The 21,797-nt window shown below is 34.4% G+C and overlaps 1 protein-coding gene and 1 pseudogene across 1 annotated transcript; both read left to right on the forward strand.

The window, feature by feature from the left end:
- The first annotated feature begins 11,259 nt into the window (after positions 1–11,259).
- Positions 11,260–12,826, forward strand: LOC144554282 (glucan endo-1,3-beta-glucosidase-like; annotated as a pseudogene).
- A 5,863-nt stretch (positions 12,827–18,689) lies between these two features.
- LOC144554704 (uncharacterized) lies at positions 18,690–20,624 on the forward strand. The gene is made up of 5 exons (XM_078303027.1): positions 18,690–18,754; positions 19,125–19,268; positions 19,919–20,149; positions 20,255–20,405; positions 20,506–20,624. Exons 3-5 carry the CDS (start codon positions 19,933–19,935, stop codon positions 20,615–20,617), a joined length of 480 nt encoding a protein of 159 aa, XP_078159153.1. The 5' UTR covers positions 18,690–18,754; positions 19,125–19,268; positions 19,919–19,932; the 3' UTR covers positions 20,618–20,624.
- The last annotated feature ends 1,173 nt before the right edge of the window (positions 20,625–21,797 follow it).

The following is a 21,797-nucleotide window of genomic DNA, read 5'->3' on the forward strand; positions in this document are numbered from 1 at the left end:
CATGATTTGGTTGAACGGGCATTGAGATGAGACACCTAGGCTCGGGTTAATCCATTTAACTCATTTTAATCACTGATAGAGAGGGCCCCATGTTGTCAGTGAACCGTTGATTTCATTGGTTTGAATATAGACCATCAGATTCATTCCCTTGCTTTGAGATATACATGCTTTGAAATTCATGCTAAGCTAATATCGGGCTAGGGTTCATATCTGACAAACTAAATCCGGCCGACTCCGGCCATGGCAGCGCTGACCAAAGGCACCATTGAGGTTGTCTTAACGTTAAGATTCCATTGGACCTACTATCGGCGGCCGGCGTCCTCGGCTTCTATAGTGTCTATCGGTACCAACAAGTTGTTGACTCGATTTTGATCGATTCCCTTGTGGTTTTCTTCAATCAAACAACCATTTGAAGTTACATGGAGACACAAAGGACGTTAGAAGCATCAGTTCGAAGTTTGATTAACATTTGAGCTCGGATTGAGTACTTTGCATCATGAACAGGTACCAGAATGGTACCGATGACTGGTACAGGAGCTTTGAGTTTAATTCAAGTACTGGATAGAGACAATTAGACCATCCTGAAGGGATTGGGACAAGACAGGAGTCTCAATTTGGTTTGAATCAGAATTTGGGCCACATAGGAGCATGAAAACATATATTCAGCATATATTCAGCCCCTTTTTGATCCATTTCCTCATGAATTTTGTACATGAGTTGTAGTTTTTGTTTTACAGGATCAAAGATATATATATCAAGAACTTGTATACCAATTTTTATGATTTTAGAGAATTTATTTATATTTCTAAGGATTTTGTTTCTGAAGAGGGGTAGAAATGTCCTTGTGCTGCTGTATTTTTATATTTTTTATTTGATTAACTTTGAAATTAAATTCAGAGCTGAATACAAACTCAATTAATTTAAATTTGGTGTCTATCCTGCTTGGTTTGAAGTCTAGTTTCTGAATATGCAATTTATTTAATATTTCAACCCTTTTAGGGGTCTCAAACTGGCAATGCAGCTGTCAGGGGTCAAATGTCCATTTTTCTGACAAATGGTTCAGCAGCATTTTTCTGAACAGCTAAAATTTGGAGATTAATTCCCGTCAATTGACTACACCAAATTTTATGTTATTCACATGAAAATCTTCCTTGAGTCATGATCTGTATGCACATAAAACAGTTTTGTAAAAATCAATCCAGAGCTATATGAAACATGTGTTTTTGTACAGGGGAATTTGCTGGTAAATGGTTGTTGTTACCATGCTGGTAACCAACTTTAAAAATTAATTAGAAGAGTTCTGCTAAGCCAAATTTCGTATTCTTTATATGAAAATTCTCAGGATAGAGTGCTCTATATTATGGTAAAATTTCATAAATTTTGGAGCTACCTAGCTGTACCAGACAGAAGGTTAAACAAAAGGGCAGACATGGAACATCACTGTTATTTTTGCTGGTTTTATATTTCAAAGGCTGAATTTCAGAAAATCATAACTAATTGTACAAAAATCCAAAAAATATGAAATTAGTGTCCATTTCATGTATTTTTGAATCCTCTATCTAGCTGTGAAGTCCATTTTTCAATTTGGCCCCTGTACTGATCTGCACTAATCATTCTGTCAACAGGGATCATTTTATGCATTCAAAGTATTTCATTGTACCAGTTAGGTTTATATGGCCATTTGGTACTGAGCCCTTGCTTGGTTTGGCACCAGGGACTCTTTCAAACATCTGAATCATGATAGAGAGGTATAGTATATGGTTTAAACACATTTTAACAGCCTTAAGTCACTGTTTTTTTACCAGCAACAAGGGAAATGAAGATCAAAAGGCTTAAAATTCAACAAATCATCTTTTTAACATATTTGAAACATGTCAGAACTTTGAAATTTATAGGAAAGTCCCTGGTTGTTTGAAAATCATGTTTTTATACCTTCTCACTTGATTTCAAAGGACAAGATCATTGAAACTTCATAGGCAAAGGATGTAAATGGCATATGATAGTTATAGCTGCTGCATTTTTACATCTTGAACCTCAGTTTCTCATTATTTGCAAATAAACCCTCCAAAACAGTAAAATTAGCCATTTTGGCAGCATAATCTCACTGTTTTCCTTTCTTTATTTGCAAATAAGTCGTTCCAAGTGGTCATTAGATTGAGAACTGCAAAGGATGTTAGCTGACTCAACTTTAAACAGTCTTTGTGTGTTTATATTTTGATTAAGTCACTTTTTCCCTTTTATTAATCATTTTTATAAAGAGATCATGAGAGTCTGATGAGCAAGGATGCTAGCTGGCTCCCTACACTCATCTTTACCTCTAATCAAGTTATAAAAATAATCGGGGGAGGGAGAAAAGAAAAGATCAAAAGAAAAGAAAAGAAAAGAATAAAAGATGAAATTCATATAATTTTTTGAAGAACGTGCTTATATTACATTTTTCTTGAATTGGACCAGCAAAGAGAAAAAACTTATTATATTTCTTTTTATATCAAAGAAAAAAGAGAGAAAAGACATCTTTATGCATTTTGGACTTATTTTTATATGCACAATCATTTTACTGTTGCATTGATTGCTACAGAAAAAGATTGATGCTTTTGTTTTGATCTTTTCTTTTTATGCACAATCATTAGAGGTAAATATACTGCAAACTTCAATACTATAAATTTAAAATATATAAACAATAAAACTAATAGATGCAAACTATAAAACATTAATAAATCAACTATTGACAATCACATTGTTAAACATTAGTAACTGTTCACAAGCATAAACTGTTACTATTGAAAACATCACTATTAAATACTAACAAAAACAAACAATAACATTCTAAATACAAATTCATACATTCCACACAAGCATACTATTCAACATACAAAAACTTTTACTTCATAACCCTTTGTTTTGTATTGTTTGGATGAGTTAGAAGCCTCATCACTCGAACAATGCATTCTTTAGAAATATCATCATGCAAAAAAATAAAAATAAATAAGGTTATAAAACTGTGAACTATTATGTAAAACAATCTACATATCATGTAAAAGTGTAAACTATATTATGTAAAATTATGAACTATATAATGTAAACCTTTAAACATCAATAGTAATAGATATTGTAAAATAATGCATATATCATGTAAAACTATGAACTATACCCGGTAAAATACTCTACATAACCTTTAAACCTGAGTTATATATCATATAAAATACTGTATAGATCCTGTAAATCTATTAGAAAAATACTGAAAATTTAAATAAATATTAGAAATAATTGCAATTTTTTGTAAAACTATTTCAAGAATCATGTATAACTAGTGCAAGAATCTTATAAAACAATTACAAGAATCCTGTAAAACAATTGCAACAGCTATAATACTAACTCAACAAGATGCATGAATTGATCTAGATATGTAAAATAAAGATATGAAAACAAATAAAGATATGAAAACTATTGCATAGATCTTGTAAACTATTGCATAATAAAGATTAATTAAGATCACAATAGATATGATCCTCGATTTAATTCATATAACATGTAAAAAAATGATATAAATAGATGTAAATAGAAGAAAATAAATAGATATAAATAGAAGAAAATAAATAGATGTAAAAGAACGATCTAGACATATCTAAATAGAAAGAAACAACTAGAGGAAACAACATACCTAATCTGATCGGACGTCGCAATAGCGTTGGAGAGGTGGTGTGGGGGATAGGGAAGTGGTAAGCTTTGACGAATACTATAAAACAACAAGATTAATACTCCATATCGCCTCTATGTCATCTCTCTTCTCCAGATCGTCTCCTCTTATCTTCTCCAGATCACCTCTCCATCATCTCTTACATCCATATTTTCACAAGATCAATACTGTAAAATCACAAGATTCATATTGTAAAACTACAAGGTGAATACTGTAAACGACCAATACTCTAGATCGCCTCACTTTCATCTTTCCTCTATATCGCATCTCTCAGATCGTCTCCTCATATCTCCTCCCTATCGCCTCGCTCTTATCTCTCTCGTCCAGATTGCCACAAGATGCATATTCTAAAACCACAAAGTGAATACTGTAAAACAACCCAATAATGCTCCAAATCGCCTCCGCCCTTATCTCTCTCCTCTAGATCACCTCTCTTAGATGATCTCTTCATATCTACGTGGTTAGAGCAACGATTGGGCCGACAATTGTTGCAGATTCCAACGGCTCGCGTAGCTTGAAAGGACACACATGACACGAGGAATAGATGGAGAAGAGGAAGAGGTGGAGAAGAGGTGGAGGGACATAGATGGGAGGCGGAGGGATGGAGGTGGGTGGCGGAGGCGGCCGAAAAGAAAGCAACGTGAGAGGAGGAGTTCTCAATCTAAAAAGGGTTTTGTTTTTGTGTGGGTGAGAGAGAGAGAAACAGAGCCGGTCCTGAAGATTTTGAGGCCCGGGGCAGAAAACAAATTTGGCCCTTATATACACAATTTTTTTTATTAATATGCCAATAGATTAGTAAATTTGTAAACTAATAGTTAAAAAGTTCTAAATGAATCAATAGAAAGTTAACATCCAATATGAAAAAAATAAAAGCACTTTTCCTATCGTCATACTAAAACGTTGCAACTTGCATCACATATTTTTTTTCATAATTCAGATGCAAATTTTTTATATATAGAAATTATTAAATTCAGTAGTATGAAAATAGAAAGAGTATCTCGTTTTCAATAAATATAGAAAGATCAGATTTATTGAGTCCGATCCAATGATATGGAGATGACTCAATAGTTTCTATTCATAACATGATCAAATGTGGCACCTTGATATTGTTGCCTTATGCCATTAACAACCCCCACATTAAATATATATAAAATGTAGTCTGGTAGCTAGAGTGGAAAAAATAGCACAGCGGAGCCGGCTCCATCACGGAACGGCACGGTTACGGCATAAAACGACACGGAACGTGTTTCTGTTCCGTGCCGTGACCATTCGCGCATCGTGACCAGCTTGTAGAAAATTTGACACGGCACGTCACGTGAAAGATCCGGTCGCAGCTAGCACGGCACGGCACATAATCACGCCAGTCACGTGTAATTAGGACCGTTAGGTCTTAATCAAATGGTGAATCTTGAATAAACTAACTTAAATTATGAAAAAATAGTTAAACGTGAGAAACGTGACCAGTTACGTTTGGACATGGTACACGAATAGTCACGGCACGGCACGGGTCGCTGTTCACTTGGTTACGGTATGACACGGCATGAGACCAAAATCACAGCGTGTTAGTAATGTGACGGCGCACGACACGTTTTTTCCACTCTACAGGTAGCCATAGCCTCTATGTATATATTGCTCAGTATAACAAATTTCTCTTTTGCCCTTTTCGGGTTTCTACGACCTTTCACACGGAGAGAAAATATCAATTATTTACTTAATTCACTACAGCAAAACAGACTTTCTGCGACCGGAAACCGGTCGCAGAAAGTCCAGGCGCCGGTCGCAGATACTATTTCCGGTCGCTGAAAGTAAAATCCGGTCGCTGAAAGACCGGTCGCAGAAAGCATTGTCGCAAATACTCTCCTGATGACGTCACCGGTCGCAGAAAGACGTCACCCGGTCGCAGATACTTTTTCTGCGACCAATTTTTTTGGGTCGCTGTTGATTTTTGCTGACGTCAGAAAAATAGTTCTGCGACCGGAAAAACCGGTCGTTGATAGTCAAAACCGGTCGCAGAAAGTATTCTGTCAGGTTTTTGAAATTTCTTTTATTATTTAAATTTGCACCAGGTACGACAGGTACCAACATACAATATAAAACATACAAATAAATTTAAACATAAATATTGATATTGATATATACAAGACATATAGAAAATTCAAAATACTTTGCATTAATCATAAAAGTTTCATGTGAATAACCTCATCAAAGGGGCGTAACTTTTGATCCTGCGCAATACAAGACATATATAAAACATACAATACAAGACATATATAAAACATACAATACAAGACATATATATGCAATATGGTCCTGCGCATGCTTCACGAAAAGGGGTGTAACTTTTGATCCGTCCGTCGGATCGGGCTGAAATTTTGACAGGAACTCCACAGCCCAAAACTGGATGTGTTTTGCCATTTGCGGGCTCAGATTCGCGATCCGAGTCTTCCTTCATGGACTTTTGGACCTTTCTTTATAATTTTTAGGGTTTGCATCAAAAAAACTACTAATTTAGTGATATTCAGAATATATAATCACTAATTTAGTCCAAAAATGTACTAATTAGTGATATTCTTTAATTTCTACATTTCCTATTTGAAAACTAAAACTAATACAAAGGGCGTACCACTCGAGAAGAGATGACCTTCAATTGACAAGGCCTATTCAAGATAATCAACTTCACATTGTCAAGTTCTTCACCTAGTATAATATACGGATAGCAATTAGAGCAAAGAAGAAATTATTAGAATTCTTAAGGATTTTTAAGTAATTATTGAAATCAATTGACCACAATCAATTTTCAAAGATGGACTGTCAGAAAAGGGTAAAATTTCAACAAGGTATAAGATAGAAATTCTAGCAGATCAACCAACTGCATTCTTTTCTTTAAACATAAATTGTGTAATAACTCAATTAAGCAATAACTTTACAACTATGCCTTAATTTAGTCTAATACTAACAACAGTCACCAACAGTTGTCACAATGCTCACTAAGTGCTAATATGAGCACTAACTTCACTTAAATTGAAGCTCAAAATTGTGCCACTTGTTCGGTTGAGCCTTGGACAAAACTAAAGAAAACCGTTAGTAGCTTGAAAAAAGCAATGCACAACTATCACTCTTTACTTGAGATTAAGTTGAGAACTTGGAAGCTAATCAAACTAAACTATAATATGGCTTGATTTTTCATAACTGAAATTAAGATTGTTAGTTCAACTAGGGTAATACCTGAAATATCAATTTCAATTAGGGCAATACCTAATTACCAATACCTATAATCTGACTAGATTTTTCAATTCGGACAATCCCTTCAATTTTACCCAATCAAACAAAAACTAGCTAATTCCAAGCAAAGGTATAAATTAAAATTCGTTCTTTTTGTTTCTTAGATATGAAAAGAAGCGATTAGAAATACCTTATTTGAGAGGCACTGCCGCCGGGTCAGATCCGCCTTCTGTGTCTGAGAGGGGCGAGGCGGGGCGCGGCTAAGAGGAGGAGGACTAGGAGAGCGGCGAGAGAGGTGAGAGAGGTGAGAGAGCGAGAGAGAGAGATGCTGAGGGCCGTCGTTTTGGAGTAAGGTTTGGGGTTCCGATCAAAATTCGAAGAAGGGTTCCGATTGGAGTTATGGCGCCCACGCGTTTTAACCCAAAATTTCAGCGGGCAAAAAAAAAAAAAAAAAAAAAAAAAAAAACTTTCAGCGACCGGTTTTTGGCGCTGGTCGCTAATACCGGTCCCTGATACAGTTGGTCGCCGGAATTTGAGTGAAAAACTTTATTTTTGGAGAAAAATGAGCATCAGCGACCGGCGTCACCACCGGTCACTGATACCGGTCGCTGAAGCTCCGTTTTGCTGTAGTGATTATTTCATGTAAAATAAGTCAAATAAACTTTCTTACTTCGATTGTTCAGAATAGATTATATGCAGGATATACTATAATTTTACATAACATTGTTAATATGATATTAAAAAAATTAAATATCATGAACGATAAATGACAAGTATACAAATCGACATCATGAACATAATCAAAGCTTCTTATGTATATATTGTACTGATTTCAATTCTTTAAATCTATTTCGTTGTGGGAATAAAAATATCTTCATCATAAGCTTATTTATGAAGATTTTTTTAGCCAAAAAACTTGGTGATTTTAATCAAGCGAGAATAAAGAAGTTTATTCTTATCACGAATTATTCCGTGCATGTATATGTGTAGTCTTTTGTGTGCGGAGGCTCCAAGTTGATTTCTATTTTTCTGATTTGTCTGATGTGGCTGCATGAGTACATCTTTTGTATGAGTTGAGAGGGATCCATCGATTACATCGATCTTTTGATTACATCTTTTCTGTTTTGATATGGCTGCATGACTACATCTTTTGATTCACGCGCCTGATACAATCTATGACAATTCTAGCTGTACTAGCTATTGGATAATCAGAGGAGGGTTCAAATGCACTCTATTTTTCAAATCATTTTTCTCCGTTTTCAAAGTCCGAATGGTCAATCCGAACCATTAGATGCGATTTATATATTAAGATGTGCTTGGAGACCAAATTTTACATTTTTTGGAATTTTTTTACTATTTATTAAGCCACTTTGAAAATCGCTGATTTTACATTTTCTGGACCATTGGATTAGCGATTTTTCAAAGTGGCTTAATAAATAGTAAAAAAATTTCAAAAAAAATTAAAATTTGGTCTCCAAGCACATCTTAATATATAGATCGCATCTAACGGTTCGGATTGACTATTCGGACTTTGAAAACGGAGAAAAAGGATAGGGTGCATTTGGGTGCACAAAAATTTGGGTGCATTTGAACCCTCCTCGGATAAGTAATATGTCAATAGATGTTATACTATTTTGGCCCTTATATACAACTAATATTCTTTTTGGGCCTCCTTGAATTTTGAGATGTTATATTATTTTGAACTCTTATATACAACTAATTTCTATTTTGGGTCCTCTTGAATTTTGAGGTCCAGAGCCATCGCCCTGGGTATTCTGGACTAGGGTCGGGCCTGGAGAGAAATATGAGAAAAGGAGAGAAAATAGAGAAAGTTACTTACAAGATTGTTATGAAACATTATTCAAATATTTGTGAAAAAAGTGTGGACAAAAGGTTGTGGATAGAAATATTTTCTCTAATATTTTATAATTGATTACAATTTGTACAAAAATAGTTTGTATGGGAACCAAATGTAGTCCTTAGGGACTCTTGATGTATATACTAGTATTACAGCGAACAGTACCATAATTAATCTTTTTTTAAGTCATTTGTTTAAAAGTTATGTCCTTACAACTTAGTAACCATGTGATCAAGGATTGGACTTATATTGCCAAAACTCTTGATTATGATCTAATTTGGACCAGAATTTCATACAAACTAGTTGTATTAGATCCAACATATGAAAAAGGAGTTCTTATGTGATCCATGACATGATGCCTCTTTGTTAAATGTCTCCAACATATTGCATCTCCAATAAAAATACATTTGATCAACATATATATATGTGGATACATAATAGAGAATAAAATTTTCCTTTAAAATTTTCGTCAAAAAATTATTATAAAATATTTATGCATAAAATTAATTGAATCTGTATATTTTTTATACGAACCTTTGAAAATCAATTTTGTAAAAAAAAATTATTGCATGAATTTACGTTTGCTCTGATACACAACTACAACTACAACTATTTTCAAAACAAAAAATCAAAACAAAACAAAATATGCTAATTCTGAAAAAAAAAACTGGGTGGCTGCTTCCCCTAGTTGTGGCTTGGCCGCTCTGCCTAGATGCAGCCTTGTCAAAATTCAAAATTCTGCAAAATTGTGGTCTTTTGGTTTATTAATTTTTGGGGTATGGTATTTTTAAATTATTCAGCTCTTGGTGAACTCAAGTCTAAAACCCGTCAAATCGACTTTAAATGACAAATCCGTACAGTTGAAACCCGCCTACCTTACAAGTGATGCATCTACATGTGAAAATTTTTAATTTTGATATTAATTTTGCAGAGTCAAGTGATAAAAAAATGTTCAAAAAATGAATGTATTAAAATTAATTTATTAACCTTCTAATTTTGACCGCTTCACTTTATGCTAAATTAATTCGAATATTTAAAATTTTCATATGTAGACGCATCACTTGTAAGGTAGTCGGGTTTCAACGTTTCGGATTCGTCATTTAAAGCCGATTTAATAAGTTTTAGACTTGATAAACTTAATAATACCCTAGTTCTACGCTATTTTTATGTACTTTCAACAATAGTATTATGCACATACGCTGATACGCATTTGGTGAGTGCTGAGAGATTTTGAATATATATTGTATAGGTTGTCCTCAAATTTCGTACCTCCAACAAAAATTTAATGTTAAATTTGTGATTACCAGCAGCTATATATATATATATATATATATATATATATATATATATATATATATATATATATATATATATATATATATATATATATATATATATATCCGGTTCTTATATTTCAAGTTATATGGAATAATGCAATGTTTTGGTGTGAATTGTGAAATGAAAATTTTGAGTTAAATTTTATGAGATGTTAGATATGTGATTTTTTTATGATATACAATTGGTGATAATTTGTGCATTAATTATTATTTTATGTGGAGATGGGCTATGGTGCTTCTAGAAGTAAAATGAGTATTTTACTTCACACTCATATTTTGTGATTTTAAAGTTCAAAATGTCGATCCAAACCATTCAAGTTGATATCCATATTAAATTGTGTTTGGAGATCAAATTTTACATTTTGTGGAAATCTTTTACTATTTTTTAGAATTTTTGAAAATCTCTGTTTTTGATGGTCTAGAATTCTCTGAAAAACAGTGATTTTCGAAAATTCTAAACAACATAGTAAAAAATTGTAAAATTTGGCCTCCAAGTACAATTTAATATGGAGATCAACTTAAACGGTTCTGACCAACGTTTTGAACTTTAGAATTGAAAATATATACGTGAAGTAAAACACTCGCTTTACTTCGTGAAGGAAAGTAGCCCAACTCATTTTATGTGATGTACGTAATATAATTACATTTATGAGAAGTTGAAAATAATTTATGCGATAACAATGTATAAAATTACTATATTAATTTGGGCAGTCCTCATATTTTTTTTTTGTAATGATAAGCGAGGTAAGACGCTTCGAAATGAGGTTAACACCTTTACACAACACGTACAGATGCTTCAACATTGCGTATTATTATATTATCCTCATATTTTTCTTTTTGGGTAAACTTTGCATGTTGACATTCCTTTTAAAAGTAAATCATGATCGGCTAGTTGCATTTTATTTTTATTTTTTTTCATTTCAACTAAAACAAAATATTAAGTATTACTTTATTTCTTTTAAATTTACATACATAGTCTAAAAAAAAATGTTTATTTTGTTGGTATCGATGGATGACTTATTATTTGTATTATTGATGCTTCCGCTGTTGATTTTATTCATTTAGCTTTAATTCGAGTTTAGGAAAGTTCGTAACCATGTGGCGGGGATTAATCACGCCTAAATCGTAATTCTAGTTCTGGTGTGACACTAACTATCTCCAAATGAAGTAAAAGATTTTAGATAATAATGGAAGCATGAACACAATCATGATAACATACATAAATATACAACATCAATTGCATTTTATTAATCCTTTTAATTTCAATTTCAAGAAAAATAGATCCTTAAATTCCTCAATTATCACAGCCGGTGGGCAATCGATAGGCGTATGCTATGGGATGCTTGGCAACAACCTTCCTTTGCAAGCTGATGTGGTGAAGCTGTACCAGTCCAATGGCATCACTGGTCTGCGTATATACGGCCCCGACAGTGCCACTCTAATCGCACTCAAAGGCACCAATATCAAGCTCATCATGGATGTTGCCAACTCCGACCTCGCATCCATTGCTTCAAGCGCTTCCACTGCTGCATCATGAGTGATGAAGAATGTCCATTGCTTCAAGCGCTTCAAGTTGGTAACATTATTTGTATTAGCTGTATCTTATATTAATGCATAATTAATCCTAAATATTTTACGGATTGGTCATTGGCTTGATAATTTGCAACATGAAACAATTCAGTTTGCTAAAAAATTAATGGATGGAATTCCACTATATAGGAGAATCTATCACTTGAACGCTAAATACTAAACTTTACAAAACCACAACTGCATAACCAAGAAGAAGATGCTCAATTTCCTATATTTCATGATCGATATCAATCATTACTAATATGTGCCTGTCGCTCATAACAGATACATTGCAGTAGGCAACGAGGTAAGCGGGAGTGATGTCTCAAAAATTCTCCCAGCAATGAAAAACATCTACAGTGCACTCTCCTCTGCTGGCCTTCAAAACTCAATCAAGGTCTCGACTTCGATCTCCTTTGGTGAAGTGGGTACCTCGTATCCTCCTTCACATGGTGCATTCTCTCCAAGTGCCTCATCATATATGGCATCCGTGGTACAGTACCTTGCAACAATAAATGCACCACTCCTGGCAAATATATACCCCTACATCAGTCATGTCGACAGCCAAGGATCGATCAGCCTTGAATATGCATTGTTCACCTCGCCTGGCACCGTGGTGACTGATGGGTCGAACAAGTACCAGAATCTTTTTGATGCAATGGTGGATGCGCTTTACTCAGCAATGGAGAAGGTTGGCGGGTCGAATGTTGGTATTGTTATTTCTGAGAGCGGTTGGCCATCAGCTGGCAGGACCGCTGTGACAGTAAGCAATGCGCAGAAATACAATCAGAATTTGATTAATCATGTCAGTAAGGGTACGCCTAAGAAACCGACGGCTTTGGAGACTTACATCTTTGCAATGTTTAATGAAAATCAGAAGCCAGCGGGAGTAGAACAGAACTGGGGCCTGTTTTATCCAAGCAAACAGCCGGTATACTCTATTAGCTTCAAGTGAGAGGATTATGATTCATCAAAAGAAAGAAGAACTATGTTACTATTTGGCACACTGGAAATAAAAGATTAAATAAATAAAAGAGGATAGAAGAAAAAAATATTAAGGCTCTTGTGGAGATATTGAATATTATATTAGTATGATGATTTTATGGAAAAATTGGATATTTAAAAAAAAAAAGTGAGGCTATGTTACTATACATAGCGCGGATTGGTCCGTACTACGGATCAATATTTTTGTTTTGAAATTCTAACAGTTGATCCGAACTGTTCAACATGGTCTCTATTTTAATATGTACTTGTTAACTAAAATTTACATTTTTTAGAATTTTTTACTATTTGTTTAGATGGGAAAAAAAATCACTGTTGTTGGATCGATGGTCCGGAATTTTCATATCAAGTGATTTTCTACCTATCTAAAAAAAATAGCAAAAAAATTCTTTACAAGTACATATTCATATGAATATTATGTTGAATGATTTGGATCGACCGTTAGGATTTTCAAACCAAAGATTTGAATTCATAGCGTGGGCCAATATGCCCCAAATAATAACATATCAAATATATGTAATAATTAGTTCGGATTTCAGTGTACCATAGCCTAACTCTTTTAAAAATTTATATGAGCACACTGGAATTAATTATCCCTAATTACATATATATGCTTGACAAAAACATAATTCTTGCTCTCAGTCTAATTACATATATATATTTGTATTTTTTTAAGTTTACTGTATGTTTGACAACCCCACAAACGGCAGTATGGGTATTGTTGTTATCCGTATATTCCCTTCTTCTTGCACGGCAAGCTGATAACAGTATCTACGCTACGTACAGTACTTGCACTGTACTCACAGGGGACCATCAAAAATTAAATGTGGAAAAATAACTTTTTGTGGGGATTGCAAAAACTCCACAATTCAAATTTTTTTTCTTCTGAAGTATTAATATCTATGCACATAAGTATTTATACATATATACGGAAATATTTATAGCTATGAGGTGAACAATTATTTATTGTGCGGGTACTGTAGCACGAAGATAATAGTACCCTCAGCACTGTACCCACACTATACCCGCGGGGGGACTACCGAAAATTAAATGAAGAAAATTAACTTCTTGCAGGGGCTGCAAAATCTCCACAATTTTATGTTTTTTCCAAATTATTAACACCTACATAATTTTTTCTTTCAAATGAAATCCATGATGATGTACTTTTCGACTCATCATCCCGCAAGTATTTATACTTCGCTGTACAAGTCTTTAAACCTATACTTGCAAGTATTTTTTACATATGACACTGAAAGTATTAATATCTAGGTATTGAAATTATTTATACTTATACATTGAAATATTTTTGTTAGAGGAAGGGTGACGCGAGGATAATTGGAGAACTCGAAAATGAATAATCATAATAAGTCATGCATCAAAGTATTTATAACTATGAAAATATACATATCTAAGTATTTTTTTACATATGACACTGAAAGTATTAATATCTAAGCACTAAAAGTATTTATATCTATGCTTTGAAGTATTTATTTCTATGAAGTAAACTTTTTTTGTTAGAGAAAGATTGATGCGAGAACGAGTGCGAGGATTGTAAAAGGTAAACTATATAATTAGTGGGGACTAGAGAAATGATGCTGCTCAGATTTTAAAATAATAATTAGTTGAGACTATATAATTAGTGGGAACCAGAATACATTATTTCTCTAAGTGTGAATACTGTAGCACGAGTACTGTGTGGGTACTGTAGCACTAAAATAATTATTCTTCTGCACGAGGTCAAGTCTATAGCCATAAAATAGTGCGTCATATTCTTGTTTCCTAATATCTAATTCGGTGGTCAAAAACCATTAAAATTTTTGAATTTTGACTCGATCGACCTAACATACAAGTTTGTTTCTATGCATGGAATTTCTGCAAAACAACGAGAGAATGTTAGAGAAGGGGTTCTACCTTCTAACTATAAGTGATCCACTATGGTTATAAAATAGACAACACTACAAGTGGTACACTATGGATATAAAATAGACAAGCCTAAGGTCAAGTACGGATTACAAAATTGTGGTCCAATCGTAATAGATGGGCTAGACTGGTAGTTGGGCCTCTTCATACACACGTTATATCGTGCAGATCAAGTTTCTATACATGTGAAATGGGATGTAGAATTTTTGCTCACATTAATTGCATCTAAATTTGGAGCTGTACCACCTGTAATTAATGTGTAATTGTGTATGTATTGTTAATTCACCAACATATATCACCAAGTAAATATTCCTCACAACATTGTATTGACAATCACTAGTACAAAAAACCCCTTCACCGACCCTTAATCACTGATTGTTTTAAGCAAAGCATCAGTGTTACTCATACTACACTGACTCTTTTATTAAATAACAGTCAGCGTTGCAGTTCAACACTGACGCTTGAAAAAGAGTCAGTGTTGGTGTTCAACACTGACTGTTTCTAAAAAGAGTCAGTGTTGAGTACCAACACTGATTGTTTTTAGAAAACAGTCAGTGTTGAACACCAACACTGACTGTTTTTAAAACGTCAGCGTTGGTACTCAACACTGACGCTTAAAAAACAGTCAGTGTTGGTACTCAACACTGACAGTTTATAAAAACAGTCAGTGTTAGTAGCCAACACTGACTGTTTAACGGAGCCGTCGGTGATTTCGCGCTGTACATTTCATTTCCCGGCTTTGTAACTCAAAATTTCGCGAAGCATTTAAGAAATGTTACACGCATCAGACCCTTTCTCCCCGCCTAGACCCCTTACCCGAAACCTAGACCCTTCCTCCCGATAGAAACCCTAGACCCCCGCCTCCCGGCTTTCCCCTGCCTCTCCTCTCCGCCTTCCCCTACAATCACTTCACTGGCCAGCTTCTTTGCAGTGCCGCCCCCTTCTTCTATTTTGCTCACCCCGCCAAAGCCTTTCTTCTCTCTTCACAACAAGAATGAGACACCTTTCGCGAGGATAAAAAAATGACTTTTTGCGACGGACTACTCTCATTCTTCAGCTTTTTCTTTTTGCGACGGTACTTTTCGCGAGGGAGTACCGTCATAAATTCACTTTTTCTCTCGCAAAAAGTATCTACATTGTTGTAGTGCTTCTTGCGCCGCCCCAATTTCCCTTCTCTCTGACAGGTCGGAGGTGAGGGTGAAGGAACCTCCCTCCGATCGAGGTTAGTATTGCCGATTATTTTCTTTTTTCGTTGTTCTATTAGATAAAATTGCAGAATATTCTCTTAATTTTAATTTCTTTTTTGCTCCTACTCCATCTCTTGGTGATGTAAAATAGGCCTGTCCTGGACTTGTGATTGCCTGTGGTTTGAGCTAGAAATTAATTGAAGTTTGATATTTTTCTTTCAATTTGGGAAATTAGACTCTTTATCTTGAAGTTACTTGGTGTTTTTTTCTATTAATATAGGTTGAACCTCTAATTGATGTTTACTTGTTAGTTCTGGTTTAGCTTAGTTGGCTGACTTGAGTTAAAGTTGGAATATGTATTTAGATTAGCCCGATTAAAATTAATTAAGGCTTTGATTTTCTAATTTTGATTAAAAGTCCTATCTCTGAGTTGGCTTACCAGTTACCACTGATACCCTTGGCTGTGCTTCTGGTCCATTACTGGTATGCAAGTATGCAACCACCACTAGTTCCAGATATGTAGGTGATAGTGGCATACAACCCTCTCGGATGGCACCATACTGGTTTTATCAGGATACCAGTGAGTACAATACTGTTTGCATGTCTTTGCAAATGCACCTCGATAGAACTTCTTTGCAAAATTCTCAGAATAATGGTTTATTGTTTTGGAGATAGATAACATCACTCTAAATCTAAGAAAATTTTATGTAGAGGTTTGTCTTGGAGATAGATAACATCACTCTAATATTTAGTTATGTTGTGGTTGATTGTTTTGGATGTGTTTATGTTGTGCTGTACGTGACAAGTTAATAATATTTAGTGGAAATGGAACATTTACTTTGTCTTTTCCCATTTTCTAATATTTTGATTAAATTGAATAAAAACAAATATCGCTGACATGGCAGTGAAATGAAATTAGAATTACTTTCAGGGATGTAGCACACGTGAAATTAATTAAAAGTGATCTAATTTCAAAAAATGTATTTGCAATTACAAATCAATTGCACCAATGGAGATCGGGGTTGTATGATCAAAATTAATGGAGACATATATTGGTAATTATGACCCTTCATCACCCATCAAACGATTCATATCAGTAGATGATGAAATTTATGATTTTTGTACAGCAAATAATATGAATAAATTCCAAAAAAAATATTTCCTACTTTTATACATAACTTGTGACCAAATAATGTTTATAATTATCAATTTCATATAATTTCATCAATATTTGCTCAAACAAATTGAGCTAATAACTGTGGACCGTTCATTTTCTTATGAATAATCAATGGGTGATCTGCAATCAAATAATTCCTAATTTATTTTAAAATGATCATGTTAGTACCAGGAACCTTAAAAACAAAAAATAATTGGAGTTCCAACAATTGTAAGCTTCGATCCAATGTGTAATGTTTATAGCCTTACGATCTCGTTATATTCCGTCGCTTGGATGGATGTGTAAATGAACATCAAATTAAATCAAACTCACCGACAATGAATTTAATGGAACACTCTTTGATCTGAACGGTTCCGATCAACCAACGGACGACGTTTGTCTTTGTTCCTTCATTATCTAATCCAACGAGAGTTGATGTTCTATGGTCTTTGATGTTTGATATAAGTCCTTGATACAACATGCATGCACAACTATATAATTTAATTTGTCAAAATTATTTAATAGTGCAAAAAAAATGTTCTAACATTATCTTTTGGTATAAAATTTATCAATATCATTTTAAATTATTGTCATTTTAAAAAAATAATAATGTTAGATTAGTTTATTAATTGCTTAAATTTTTTGTTTAAATTAATTTTTTTGTCAAAATCACCGACGGCTATAAAAAACAGTCAGTATTAGCAGCCAACACTGACTGTTTTAAAAAAAACAGTCAGTGTTATATCTCAACACTGACTGTTTTGTATAACCGTCAGTGATTTACATCCAACACTGACTGTTTTGTATAGCCGTCGGTGATTTACATCCGCTCTGAAAATTTCATTTCCCCGTCAGTTTGCGCCATTTCCCTTCCTTTATGTCCAAAAATTTTCATTTCCCTCCTCTATCTCTCTTTTGTGAAAACTCTCTCTTGCTCTCTCTCTCTCGCTCTCTTCAGATAGCCGCCAGACTGCACCATCCCTACCCATCTCTCTCTCGCTCTCTCGCATCAGATCGGCACCATCCCTGATGCACCTCCGCCATCATTCTCCTCCTCCTCTTAGGCTTCTCTCCACCGACCATTCTCCTCCTCCTCTTAGGCTACTCTCTTTGTCGCCACCTCCGCCATCAGATCGCCTCTCTCCTCCGCCTCTTCACCCATCGACGCTGCTAGCTTGATGCTTCTGAGTTCTGATCAATAGTGCCACGAAGCCAAACATGAGTGTGTTTTCTTTCTTTTTCCACTTCTAAAGCATTTTTTAAATCATAACCTAAAAAGTCAATCCATCTACCTAGGCTGAAATCAACCTTAATAGGCTTGATTCTAGTAAATTATTCACTGTGGTTTACCGACCTTAATAGGCTTGATTCTATTAGGCTTGATTCTGGTAAATCAACCTTAAAAGTCACTCCATTTTTGACAGTAGATATTTGACACTCTTTACTATAAGCAAATAGCTAAAGCCGTTAGCTTTTTGAATAATGATTGCAAACTAGTAAGTATCTTTACTATAAGCACATCTGAATTTACACTCTTATTTCTCTGTAGTTTATGTTGTCTTTCATTTTGGTAATTCCAGGTTCATAGAAATGTGTGTGTGTCGAGTGTTGTTATCACTCAAACTTAGGCTTGTTAAAGGCTCAAAACTTTTTGTTGCTCGACACTTCCTAATAGGAAAATAATGTACCTTTTGTAGCAATATGACTGGTTAGTGGGAGCGCAATACAAGCCATTGGAACTGTCAAAGTCAGAGTGGGCTACAACAACAAAATCACCTCCATGGTCCATTGACGGTTGGTGCTTAGGTCAGTTATTATCTCTTATATTTAATTAACTTCATTTAAAAAGTTTTAATTTGGTCCAAAAAGCATTCAGAATTGCATTGTGAAAACTGTAATTACTTTGATCCAAAAATATGATTTTTTATTCTTTGGTATATCTTTGAATACTTATAGTGGCATCTATAGAGGTATGAAGTATTAAAGAGAATTTTATATGTGATTGGCCAAGCCAGAAGAACAACACTTGAACAATTGAGCAGGTATTTTTTTTTCTCTCCTTATACAGGGAGAATGCCAGATAGTACTTTTGAGATACTGATACTTGAACAATATGTTGTCAGAAATAATATGCAATTTATAAAATCTTAACTGATTTGGTTTCATTTTGCTTCAGGTGAATATGCAACGGTTTGGATACTGATATTCATTGGGTACTGGACTGGTACCCCGCGTCAGCCTCCGACACCTGAACTGGTACTGGTTTCATTGGGTACTGGACTGGACTTCCAACACCTGAACTGGACTGCACTTTATACTGGTACTGGCTCTTTTTTGACCTCTTTGATTTGCAATTTGTCTTTTGTTCCTAGTTGTACATTTTCCTTGCCTAATTTGTCCTCGGGTCATAACACTTGATTAAGAAAGTATTCTTATGGACATTATTATCCCTTGGATTGTTGGTTATTTACTTAGTCTTCTATAATGAAACCAAAGCATAATAACCTAATCCGCCCCAGACACCTAAGTCCTTAAAATCAAATCTAATCGCACCTTCTGGGCAATTCTCACCTAATGTGTATATATGTCTACTAATCAGATTTTAACATTGTCAAGAATATTTGAAGAAACTGGAAAAATCCACATTGTTATTTTTTTTTAACTAAATACAATTTACATGGTTGATTGCACTTATCTCAAGTTGCATCCAAGCATTTGAATATCTTTTTTACTTTAATGCGAGATCTATTTGTTGTTCCTTTTATTTCAATCTTCTCCTTCTCTTGCTTTATTTTCTTGTGCCCTATGATGAGGTATTAATTAATACGAAAATGAGACAGCTATAAGGTAACTTTTATGTAGCGCAAGAACATAGCAGCAAGCTTTGTCTTTTGAGATGCAAGTAGTCTTTTGAGATGCATGCTATAAGCCTCTGTTTTGGGGCTAACAATTTTTTGAAAATCTTAAAAGTTTAATAGGTCAAGATGGAAAAAGCTCCATTGAGCATCGAAAAGGCAAGGGAAGAGAGGATCAACTCAAATACGGAGAGGATGAAACAACTTGGCATTCACACAATCGCACGTGATATCAACGGTTTATCGAATATGAAGAAGATTGATCCAACGAGGAAGAGAAAGGTTGAAATGTCGAGTGAAGAGCAAGGTGAGGTTGGAGAAGGCAGCAGCCCTCAAAATCATTGTGGTACCAAATTCTGTTTTTTTTTTTTTTTGTGAAATTAATTTAGAGAGCCTGTTGAGGGTAATCACACCAAATTATAAGCTGACCTATTAAATTATGTAATTGTAGATATGCATGTAGAGGAATACAATCCTTTACATTCTTCTGATGGATCAAGTAGTGAGGGGGAAGAACCACAAAAAAAGAAGAAAAAGAAGAAAAGGAAGAAAAAGAAGAAAAAGAAGCGAAAGATGGATTCAAACCCTGCCATTCACTCGAGGTATATTTTCACCATAAGTTGTTGAAATTGTTGAATAATGTTAATTGCCTTCAATTTAGTTCCCTTTAACTATTTTTTTTCTAAAATTTGTAAATTGTAGGGTTTGTGAAGAGCAAGGTGTGGTAGGGGAAGGCAGCAGCCATCAAAATCTCATTGGAGCAAATCATGCAATAACAAGACAATGGTGTAGATTTTTTTTGGACAACTACTAATCACAAGACACGTAATGCTTTGTAAATTTTGTTATATTTGCATATTATGTTCATATTTTAGTTGCATATTTTGTTCATATTTGCCATGTAAATTTTGTTATAATGTGTTTTTTGGTGAGTGAATCTATTATCTTATGTTATTTTGGTGAATGAATATATTATGTTGTCTAAATTATTTGTATGATACCTTGTTTAACATCAATATATGGCTAGCAAAAATATGGAGGCTAGCCCAAATATAAACAGAACCATGCCAAAAATTTTATATCAACACTGACTCTTTGGCAAAGAGTCAGTGTTGACCAGCAGTACTGACTGTTTTTAAAGAGTCAGTAAAAGAAACTTTCACTGGCGCCGGTTTTACTGACGCCGCTATAACAGTCGGCATAGGGGTATTTCAACAGTCAGTGAATGTATTTTTTGTACTAGTGAATATAGAGTAGAACTAGGGTGTTCTTAAGTTCACCAAGCTCCTTGGTGAACTCAAGTCTAAAACCAATCAAATCGGCTTCAAATGACGAATCCGAACCGTTGAAACTCACCTATAATTTAGACATTTGAAAAAATGTGTAAACTCACCTATAATCGGCTTCAAATGTGTCTACATGTGAAAATTTTAAACATTTGAATTAATTTAGTATAAAGACAAGCGGTCAAAAAACGTTCAAAAAATGAATGTATTAAAATTAATTTATTAACCTTCTAATTTTGACTGCTTGACTTTATATTAAATTAATTTGAATGTTTAAAATTATCACATGTAGACGCATCACTCGTAAAGTAGGCGGGCTTCAATGGTTCAGATTCATCATTTGAAACCGATTTAATGGATTTTAGACTTGAGTTCACCAAAGGGTTGGGTGAACTTAAGAACACCCTAGTTCTACTCGACAATATAATCACCCATTAATTATGCCCCTTTCTAGTTTGTAATTTGAATTTTTTTAGTCTAGGAATTGACCTGTGAAATGGAATTATGTTTACCATTCTCATGTGTATACCATATGCATCTTTAAAACATTTACTGCTAATAGGCACAAGAACAAACAGTACAACAGAAAAGACTATCAGAGACCGATTTTCCGGTCTCTGATAGTCACGTCGCCGATCGCTGATAGTTATTCCGGTCTCTGAAAGTCGATTACGGTCGCTGAAAGTATTGTCGCAGATACACTTCTGA

This window comes from Carex rostrata, chromosome 5, assembly GCF_964058835.1.
Source record: "Carex rostrata chromosome 5, lpCarRost1.2, whole genome shotgun sequence".
Lineage (NCBI taxonomy): Eukaryota > Viridiplantae > Streptophyta > Magnoliopsida > Poales > Cyperaceae > Carex > Carex rostrata.

Bases quoted from the DNA above. Each gene is read 5' to 3' on its own strand.
- LOC144554704 (XM_078303027.1), top strand. From the start codon at position 19,933: ATGGAAAAAGCTCCATTGAGCATCGAAAAGGCAAGGGAAGAGAGGATC. The intron at 20,150-20,254 runs GTACCAAATTCT...ATGTAATTGTAG, and splicing joins CAGCCCTCAAAATCATTGTG to ATATGCATGTAGAGGAATAC. The intron at 20,406-20,505 runs GTATATTTTCAC...TGTAAATTGTAG, and splicing joins AACCCTGCCATTCACTCGAG to GGTTTGTGAAGAGCAAGGTG.